We start from the raw sequence: 11,309 nt of genomic DNA on the forward strand, positions 1-11,309 counted from the left end.
GATTAGTATTAGACTTCAAAAGTGTAAAATATATTTTGTTTTAGCCCTATCGGGGTGTATGGGGTATCTAGGAGGGGTAGCACCTCTGGTGGACAGGCAGTCGTACCCTCTTTTTGAGGGTAGCTTGGCTCACTCTTGGTCCCCACTCGGTACCCAACTCTCGCCTGTGGCTCCCAGAAGCTGTAGCATGCGCAGCGGCCACACCCCGGAAACGGCTTTGACTGGCCGGCTAAACCAGGTAGAGGGTATCTGGCGTGTCCATGGCACTCAGTACACTGAGGTTCTGTCAAACCTAGCATGTGAAGTCTGGACTTGGCGGCCTGTGCGTAACGTCACAAAAACTAGACTAATCGGACAAAATGGCAAGTACCAGCACAGTGCTGTGGAGTACGCAAGAGCAGGACAAGACACATAGAAAGTCTCTGGTCATCCACTGCACCCAAACTTGTCCCCGGACGTCTTGACCAAATCTTGCTTCCGGAAAAGGACGGGTTTTGGGGCGAGAGAGTGAGGTCGACGTGTTGTGCAAATCCTCCTCACTTTAATCCAAATTCCAGCGCAAGTCACTTGTCATCCCCCCTCATCTCCCTTCCCTTAATACCTATCGCTCAAAGTGTTGCCTTTTAAGAGCATAATATAAATCTCGAAACAATTTACTGGCATTCATGCGGCCATTTCGGTGGCCCTACCGGCCCAATTCGGTATCGGCCCACAAGGGCATTTGCCCGAATGCCCATATAGCAAGTCCGCCCCTGCCTATTGATCTTGTAAATGATGATTTGAACCTTTATTTTGACACGGCTATTTTAATCCTCGGCAGTGTTATGAATAAACAAGACTTTAATTTTAAAAATGTCTACAAATGTTGTCTCCCTTTTGACAGGGTGTAGTTGATCTCAGGTGGGCAGAGGTGAAAAACTATATAAAACAAACCATGTCTATGTCCTACATTGTCCTCTGTTGTCTTGGAGATGCTTGGCTTATCTCAAAGTAGGACCCATACCTTAGGTAAGTGTTATCTCCATCTCTCAAAAAATAACAAAAGCTACATTTTGATAGTCGATAGTAAATCTAAAAACCCGATCTGAATGTTGATCAGCTTTCTGTTGGAGAACTACCATCTACTGTAGATAGCTAGTTAAGTTAATTAGACCATGATTTTGAACTTAGTAAGTAAAGTCTGAATAAAATGCAATGACAAATTTATTTTCTAATACAAATCTAAAAGATTCACTTATTTTCATCATCCGACCTAAAGATCGCAAGGTCTGAAAGGGGACTTTTCTCTTTCCTTATCGCCATCAAATGTTGAACTATTAAACATGCAACAAGCTATGCAACTGCCTTATACTGCACTACGATTAGTCTCAAATCTCAGGCCTCTGACAACAATATCAATCTCTCCAGGGAAGTTACTCTTCTTTAACTAATAGACCAATGAAATAATAATAAATAAACCTAGAATTCGTTATATCTTACACCCAAGATTCTATCAAGTGCTATTTACAAATACAATCGTCACACTCTGATTAACTTTTAGTGCGGAATTTTTAGATTATTAATCTACTAAAAGATTATTTTCAAATATTTATTTCTCATTCTTGGTTTCTATGTGTATGTCTCCATTGCAGTGATGAGGCTGATACCGCTCCTTCTTCCCTCCACCTTGTGGTCTTGGTGTTTACTCAGCATACCTCCGGCCGCTGGCCAGATTACAAAGAGTATAGGCTGGGGACCCGGTGGCATCGGCAAGAGGAGTATGGACGCCAGGAGCGGCAGTGAGTTCCGCATTATAGGGCGCCCTGATTTTTATGGCTTCTTCATTCAGTTATTAAAACAAGACCAACGCCTTGATCGGCAAATTCCAATGCCCAGTTGGAATCACAAACACCTAGATGGACAAGACCCAATGTCCAGTTGGAGTGACGAAGATCAACACCTCGATGGACCAAACAGAGTGTCCAGTTGGAATCACGAAGACAGACACCTCGATGGGCAAGACCAAATGTCCAGTCGGAATGATGAGTCTGTAGAAAGCGACATCACGAAAATATTCCTATCGGTAAGTAGGGATTGAGACTGAAACCCGAATTAAGTTGATTGCGCTGAGTACCTAAAGGTAGCACAAACACTTCTTCACCCAGTGATAGATGTCTCATAAATCTATATATAAGTTGAACCCTAACGCATTGAGCATGCTATAGGACGAATGATCCCACTTATAAGGGCAGTCCCACTATAATGTTATGCTGTCTTTTCATCGCTGTCTCTGTCTGCCTCTTCTTCTCTTTCCTGGTACTGTTCCCTGAAGGAAGGTCTTTGCGAACCCCGAAAACCTTGTATCAAGGAAATGGAGTTTCATTTTTACAATAGTTAGCAGATCATCGTGGACCCTGTCTCTAAATGTATATATATGTATATTTACTTAAATCATGAAGAGACTATATATGTACCATATATATATATATATATATATGTTTGTTTGTAAAATGTTTTACATGTTTCGGATGTTCCTTCAGAGTTGAAGATAGTTTACTTCCTAGTCCAAACCTCCCGCAGGACGACGGGGGATGGGAGCGGGCAGGGTTTGAACCCTCGACCGTCGATAAATCTGAACGACAGTCCAGCGCGCAAACCGCACGACCAGGCAGCCATCCTTTATATATATATATATATATATATATAGCACAGCATGGTCACCCTCCCCCCCCCCCCTTAACTAACCTTTTTTTTTTTGTATGATTCTGGTAGTGCAAATTATGTTTTTATCGTATTTAAATATAACACAAAAAAAAAAAACATGTGATCAGCTTTATGACAGTGAATGACGGAAATAACCGCACACAGAGTAAAGGTCAAGACACGGACTATGGTCAGTACACAATCACGTGATTCAGACATTAGGGGTGAGACAATAGAATTCACACATTCACGGGAACGCTGTTTGGGTGAAAATGACCCGAGTTCGTTTGTGAGTGTGTTAAGAAAGCTTTATTTTTAGGATTTTTGGATTCCTCGACGGAGGATTGGAGATTGTTTACCAGCGATCTGAGAATCGGTGATTTGCTTTCTTTAGCTCAATCCCACGTCTGTATATATAACTTCTCCCACTTCCCATTCTCGGATGAAGTCTAAACTGTGTACCATTACTCATTATTTGGCAATTAATTTATTTGTTTTTTTTATATAAAAGGGAAACAAATCTTACAGTATTGAGATATTTTGAATGTAAATGTGGAGTTCTTTCCTTTTTATTAGTCTTTGTTTTGTTTTGTTTTTTTTTTGCTTTGCTTTGTATTAACATGAACGTGTGATCACGTGCTCTTGTGATTATGTTTCTCTCTAATATGTGGATTTGAAAATATTTTTTTCAGAACTTATCAAAAAGATAGAAAACTGAGCAAGTATGCACGTAGCATCTGAAGCCTCGGAACTTTTATGAGTTCATCCGGGGAACTTCGGGAACGTCTGCCAATTATCCTCATCTCACACATTTGGGTCCAAGTAAGAAACGTCCTGGTTGAAATTTTGGCTTCGGAAAAAAAAAAAAAGACGTATCCAAACACATTCATACAAAAGTTTGCGTATTAACGCAACGTACTTATAAAATATTTGTTTCAAACAAAATATGTGTTCAACTTTTTATTTAGTCTTTCTTCCATTATTTAATATTTTATATATGTAATCGCTTCACATTTTCGATTTCTATTGCAGCGCCACTGTTCTATTTTTAGCAAATTGACTTAAGAAAAGGTGTTCTCCGTTTCATTATTGGTGCCCAATGTTTTGTTTATACTTGTAAAAAAAAATTATAGAATTTTTTTTTCTGCTGAATAAATCTATGAACCTATTTATAAAGTGAATAAATCTTTTATGAAAATTATATGCTGTATGGGTTGTCGTTCTTATGTTTACATGTGCTTGTAACTCGTCCGTAAGAATGTGTTGACGAAATGTGTGCTGTGTAGTCATTCACTGTATTAAAGCCATACTAAGCGGGCATGGTTTTCAACTCTGTTATCAATATGTTCATAACAATCTTTATACACTGAATCAAAACTGTGCCGCTACCCTCAACCAAGATGGCCGGCCCGTTGCTTTTTCTTCTCTCGCCCATTAACAAAAAGTGAAAGAAAACATTCTTCAGCTGAGAAAGAAGCATATGCCATTGTTGAGTTGTTGAGAAAATGGAAACATTTCTTAGTTGGTAAAGCGTTCACACTTGTTACGGATCAGCGATCCGTCTCTTTCATGTATGACAGGTCAAACAAATGAAAAAATTAAAAATGAAAAAAATCCAGAGGTGGAAACTAGAACTCTCGTGTTTCCACTATGACGTCATCTATCGCCCTGGCAAACAGAACACTGTAGCTGATACATTTACCAGAATCTGCCATTACTCGCAATGACCTTAAATTGCTGCACACTAGTCTTTGCCACCCGGGCGTTACCCGACTATGGCACTACGTAAAGACTAAAAATCTTACATTTTCCTGTGATGACGTCAGAACTGTGATGAAACTATCAACTGCATATAAACTAAAAACTGCATATAAACTAAAAACTGCATATAAACTAAAAACTGCATATAAACTAAAAACTGCATATAAACTATTAACTGCATATAAACTATAAACTGCATAGTTCAAACTAAAGCTATTTGGACCGTGGACCTTAATATCTGCACATGTTTGTTATAGATGTTGTTGATCATAGATGTTATAGATGTTATAGATGGTATAGATGTTATAGATGTTATGAATTTTATAGATGTTATAGATGTTATAAATAAATGTTATAGATGTTATAGATGGTATAGATGTTATAGATGGTATAGATGTTATAGATGTTATATATAAATGTTATAGATGTTATATGTTGTTGATGTAGATGCTATAATAAGGAGGCTGTTACAATACAAGCTGTAGAGGATATAGATACTGATGTCATAGATGTCATAGATGTTGCTGATGTTGTAGACACTGTCTTCCTGGTGCTACATAAAAGTCCGACCCACAAAGGTCTTGTGTTTAAAGTTTAAGGGAAGTGAACCTGGGCGGCTTATTATGCAGAAATCTCGAGGGTTGGAAAGCACCTCTTTACTTGCCAGTTGTAGACAGTTGCGAGTAGATAGTATTGTGTGTTCAATATCTACAGCTATTTTTTTAGTTACAGTACTAAGTAGTCGAAGCTATACAAAGTGAGAAAACATTTATTTGCCTGAGATAAAGTTTGTATTCGTTAGAATTTTGTTTTTCGATTACTTTAAAAGTCTGTTAGTTTATAGTAGCTCTAGGTTAGGGTTAGTAGCTAGTAGCTCTGCTGCCGGATTTCTTCCTGAAACGCAGTTGTTTTTGTTCACTCAACTGGGGGGAGGGGGGACGGGGGAGAGAATTGAGGGTGACAACACTGATATAGGTCATCTTTCAGGGCCGGAATTCTGTGTGGGGAAAACAAAAAGCAAAATTATTTCCGAAAACATTTAACACAAGAATGTCCAGCAGTTTTGTCTTCGAGTCTGAAGATTTAAGAAGGAGTGTTTCAATGTGCGTGACTACGAAGTCCGAGCTCTGTTCTACATATTTTAACTTGTACATTTGACCACATCAAAGGCAGATAGTAACGTTGCATGCTGATAGTCGATGTGAGTCTTGTTTAAAAATGTTCTACATGATTCTGAAGTCCATCTTCAGATTCTGAAGATAATTATATCCTATACAAAACCTCTCACAAGACGACAGGAGGGGGGGGGGGGGGACAGCACTATGCAGGATTCGAACCCTGGACCTTCGTTGCCACTGAACGTCAGTCCTGAACGTATACTACACAACCAGACCGCCATCTTTCGAAGTCTAGACCAGTCTTTGGGTGTTGTTTTCGGGATTTTTTTTTGCGGAATCTGAGGGATTCGAACCCGAGACCATCTTGATAACCAAACGCCATTCCAGAGTGTATACCACACAATCAGAAAGCCATCCTTTCCGCAGTCTAGACCAGTCTTTGGGTGTTGTTTTCAATTTAGTTTCAATACTTTGTCACAGATCTCATCATCAAAAACAAACAACAAATATTGGAAAATAGATCCCAGCATGCACTGTGAGCGAAAGGTTCGTTTGTGGTTAGCACAACAATATGGTCCGGAAACTGTCCTCAGGCCGGAGTTTAGGCATGCCTGCTACATGAAATCTTGGAAGTTCTAGAAAAAAAAAACAATTAAAACAAGTTCCTAACCTTTTGGGATAAAATGAAGCTTTCTTAGCCTTGGAAGGATGACCAACGAAAAAACCAACAACTGTTTTTGCAGTCGCTGACATCACAAATGACACGTTTCTAGAACAATCACGGCTGCGGCTATGATGGTGTGGCATTTCATCCCTGACTTCACGGCTTCTCTAGAAATTCAAACACGTTTCTTTCCATCACAATGAATGACCATTCTTATTTACACAATTTTTGTTTTCTTTTAGCTTCTTCAGCCCACACAATTGTCGTCCATTTTCTTTTTAATGCCAGTGAAAACATTGAAACTTACAGACAAACAACAATTCAAGACTTGTTTGGTCTTTGTTGACTTTGATGGTGTCATGTGAAGTATCTGATGACTTTTACAAATAGTTGACACAGTTACTGAAGTCCAGGTCACGTGATATGAATAAACGATGAGCTGACATGTAGACAATGCATTCTTTGTCTCTGGAAATAGTTCTTCTTTGACAGCGCGTGCATTCTCTCTGGGCTGAGCAGACGCAGAATCTGAATAAAAGAAGCCAGGTCTTTGGCCTGAGCTGTCCATTCTTGCTTTAGGAGCTACGCGACGTACGTCACAGGTAGGTAAGCTCTAATGTTTAGACTCTACACTCAACTCAGGGCCGGTCTTAGGCCACTGCAACCTATGCGGTCGCAGTGGGGCCCGCGCTAATTCTATGTATAATTATTAAATTGCAAAATATATACGAAAAATTCCTGGAAATCTCATGAATTTATTAAAATCTCCTGAAAAATAGACAAAATTGTCATTTGTGGGTGTCATTCATTGCGGAAAACGCCAATCCTACGCACGATTAAAGACAAAAGGCTTGTCAGCTTTCATGTAATAAAATGTAATAATCGGGTGATTTTCACCTTAATCGGAGGTTCCAATACTTTATTTACTTTTATAGTCACTGGCATATACATATGCCATAGGTTGCAAGGTTCGTAAAGTAAAGTTAATTTGATGGCAATTTTGTACTTGGTAAAGAATGAATAAAATTCAAAGTCGATTTTATTTTCTAATACAAAATCTTAATTTTCAATTATTATCCTTATTCCCATTCATACTAGGCCCCGCGTAATCAGTTTCGCATAGGGCCCCGCAATTGTTAGGACCGGCCCTCACTCAACTAATTGGATTGGACGTTTTCAACACCTTCAATTCTTTTTTTTTTTTTTAATAATTTTTTGAACTAGAGCTACTGAATTGTTGATTCTAAAATTTTTTTAATTGACGCTAATAGTTTTATGATTTGTGGGATACTTTATACTGCAGTGGATGAAGAAACAATGGATAAGAATTGTTTGATATTATAGGATGGCTGCCTGGTCGTGCGGTTTGCGCGCTGGACTGTCGTTCAGATTTATCGATGGTCCAGGGTTCAAACCCTGCCCGCTCCCATCCCCCGTCGTCCTGCGGGAGGTTTGGACTAGGAAGTAATTATCTTCAACTCTGAAGGAACATCCGAAACATGTAAAACATTGAACAAACAAACAAACATTTTATACACATTAAAATGTTTTTTAAAAAAATAACTTTTAGGCTTTCTAGTTCTTTGTAACGCAATAAAATTAAACATAATAGTTAATCTTCAGTTTCAATTTTTTTCTGCAATAAAATAACAAAGATGAACATATATCAAAAACGAAAAATTATAAACAATCTTTTTTTTTAACAAAGCTTATCTAAGGGAAAGAACTCCCCAATTACAACTGTATCGCTCAATAATATAGAGTTATGTCTCCCTTATTCGATATGTAGCAAAATAATTAATTACCATTAATTGATTGACCAAGTAGTTAATTTTATAATGGTTTCTTTTTTGTTAGGTACAATACATTAATGTTTAAAACTTCAACAATAGGTATGGAGAAATAACGTGTTCACTTATCTAAGGGGATGAAACTATACAAATTTACCCGTATCTTTGATTTGTTGGTATCAAACCTAATAATTGATTGCCAGTAATTAATTGAGTAATTAGTTAAATTATTATATTGATTCATGTGTTGTCTATGCCAATGAATAATTTTACAAAATTTCAGCTTGATCCGAGAATTGGTGTAGGTGAAATAAAAGTTACAAACTTTTTAGCGGACAGACAGACAGACAGATAGACAGACAGCGTAAGTTAACATAAACATTGTAAAAAAAAAAAGGACCAATCATCTTTTTTTTTATTTAGATATGATATTGGCGTTACCTGGTGGCCGAGTGCTAGAACGCTAAGTAAGAACTGAAGAATATGATTTCGAATCCTAGTAATAACTAAGGTTATTTTTCTCAAATACTAAAATTGTCATTGAGTCCAGCCTAATTAGGCACCTGAAATATTTCATGAAATAAAGAAAGCTTGGAGTCAGAGGAGCTAGTAATTGAAGATAGGGCGCAGATTAGATGAATAATGGTAAAAAAAAAATTCGTGATGCCCTAAGGGCACAAATGCCCTAAAACAATTCATGTGAGAGCTGAACTTTGCAACTTTTATACTTGCTACATAAATCAGTAAGACAAAAAACTTTTCGATTTTGGTAGCGTGTACGTTTAGACAAGTGTTGTATATAAAGGGCAATGGACGGACTGTGTTTCGTAATAGATAGTAATATATTCTTTTACACGATATATATATTTCATAGATTCACCTACACTAAATGAATATTCACAGTTTATAACTAGAAATATGGCTATGTAGAAATAGTTCAGTATTAATTCGTAAATGTACCGACAGAGGTACTTCTGTTATGTCTGCTGAAGTACAGAAGTATCTTAACGAAAGAGGAGTTGCTACGAGCAGGAACACGGCTTATGATCCTAGAGGAAACGGTCAAATAGAGAAACTGAACAGTAGTCTTTGGAAAGCTATAACCTTAGCTTTACACTCCCAGGACTTGAGTACGTCTCAGTGGGAACTAGTATTGCAAGACGCGTTGCACTCAATTCGGTCACTTCTGTGTACGGCGACGAATAAAACTCCACACGAGAGACTCTTAGGATTCTATCGCAGAAGTACTTCTGGAACATCCCTACCAACGTGGTTAACATCGCCTGGTCCCGTGTTGTTAAAGAGAAATAATAGATCCTCTACGTATGACCCTTTAACAGAAGAGGTAGAGCTTGTGAACAGCAACCCTCAATATGCTCTTATCACAGAACACCTACAGGCCGAGAAGAAACAGTGTCTTTAAGATTGTTGGCGCCCAAAGAAAAAGACTTGTTTCACAGAAAATGTGAGACCCCTTGTGCCGAGAGACGGTTCTTATGGGAATGCGACATCCTCACTTCAAAGCCAAAGAGAAAACAACGCAGAGAACTCTACTCTGAAACCTCCTGCTAACCAAACAACCAAGTCATTCTTATCGGGGGAAGTGGACCCGGTTGAAGCCCCGACCATTGAGTCGCCAAGTAACGTTGTTGGCACTGATGCTGATAGCACTGATACTGATAGTACTGATACTGATAGTACTGATACTGATAGTACTGTTGCTGATAGTACTGATACTGATAGTACTGATACTGATAGTACTGATACTGATAGTACTGTTACTGATAGTACTGATACTGATAGTACTGTTACTGATAGTACTGATACTGATAGTACTGATACTGATAGTACTGTTGCTGATAGTACTGATACTGATAGTACTGATACTGATAGTACTGATACTGATAGTAGGCTACTGATACTGATAGTACTGACACTGATAGTACTGATACTGATAGTACTGATACTGATAGTACTGATACTGATAGTACTGATACTGATAGTAGGCTACTGATACTGATAGTACTGACACTGATAGTACTGATACTGATAGTACTGATACTGATAGTACTGTTGCTGATAGTACTGATACTGATAGTACTGATACTGATAGTACTGATACTGATAGTAGGCTACTGATACTGATAGTACTGACACTGATAGTACTGATACTGATAGTACTGATACTGATAGTACTGATACTGATAGTACTGTTACTGATAGTACTGATACTGAAAGTACTGATACTGATAGTACTGTTACTGATAGTACTGATTCTGATAGTACTGATACTGATAGTACTGATACTGATAGTACTGATATTGATAGCACTGATATTACCAAGCCAACCTGCCTATACAACGTAAGAGAAGGAAAATCAAAACCCAACTACAGGGTTTAACAGACTGTGTTTGATAAACAGTTTGCTTTTAACTAGTATTGCAGATGTGTTTAGATGTTTATGTTTTATTCATCTTTGTATTTTGCTTTGACTACCCGTGGTTGTGTTATATGCATACAATTTAAACGTGGGGGGAATGTCGTGAATCTGTCTATCACTGATTGTCGCCCCTAGAGTTTATTTACATTTGTTAGACTGTGTACTGACCTTATTCCGTGTTGTGAACTCTACTACGTGTGTAGTTGTTTGTCATTCAGTGTAGTAAAGCTTTGAATGTAACATGTTTTTTTTTTTATTTTTTAAGTACGACACAAGCTATAATGAAGACCAATCCAAGAAGGGGAATTACTCATGAAATATAAACACAGTTTATTTACTTCTGCGTTAATGTCTTCTGCAGTTGCTTCCCTTTGATTACATTTAGAAAAAGTGCTATGGTGTCCGTAGTAAGCCGTGGTTGGCGTCGTCTGCTAAATTTCACATAGCCAATAGAAGGATAAATGTGGTCTGAATTGAATTGTACTCGCTTCATTTGTAGACATAGCGCTAAATGTAGTTAATCTTCGTGACCATCAAAATAATTATGGATGCCTGCCTGGACTTAAGTATTCAATCTGGACTGTCGTTCGGTCGCTTCGGTGGTCCCTGGTTCTTACCCAGCCCGCTCCCATCCCCTAGTCGTCCATAATGCATTTATGATATTTTCCAGGGGCGGACTGGCTATATTGGCATTCGGGCAAATGCCCGGTGGGCCGGTACCTAAATGGGCCGGTAGAACAACAGTAATCATCTTTTTTTTTTTAAATCACGTCTGTTTTATAAGATAAGGGCCGCATAGATGTCACTAGGGCAAGTATTCAATTGTGGAAGGTTTTCTAGTATTCTCTTACAAA

General features: G+C 38.2%; 2 protein-coding genes across 2 annotated transcripts; both read left to right on the top strand.

Moving 5' to 3' along the window:
• The first annotated feature begins 906 nt into the window (after nucleotides 1–906).
• On the top strand, nucleotides 907–3,883 carry LOC106068213 (uncharacterized). The gene is made up of 3 exons (XM_013227517.2): nucleotides 907–1,008; nucleotides 1,632–2,062; nucleotides 3,375–3,883. The coding sequence occupies exons 1-3, from the start codon at nucleotides 972–974 to the stop codon at nucleotides 3,390–3,392; spliced, it is 486 nt and encodes a 161-aa protein (XP_013082971.2). The 5' UTR covers nucleotides 907–971; the 3' UTR covers nucleotides 3,393–3,883.
• Nucleotides 3,884–8,994: 5,111 nt separating this feature from the next.
• Nucleotides 8,995–10,416, top strand: LOC129924274 (uncharacterized). The gene is made up of 3 exons (XM_056018511.1): nucleotides 8,995–9,145; nucleotides 9,476–9,957; nucleotides 10,147–10,416. Exons 1-3 carry the CDS (start codon nucleotides 8,995–8,997, stop codon nucleotides 10,414–10,416), a joined length of 903 nt encoding a protein of 300 aa, XP_055874486.1.
• The last annotated feature ends 893 nt before the right edge of the window (nucleotides 10,417–11,309 follow it).

This window comes from Biomphalaria glabrata, chromosome 1 (assembly GCF_947242115.1).
Source record: "Biomphalaria glabrata chromosome 1, xgBioGlab47.1, whole genome shotgun sequence".
Classification (NCBI taxonomy): Eukaryota; Metazoa; Mollusca; class Gastropoda; family Planorbidae; genus Biomphalaria; species Biomphalaria glabrata.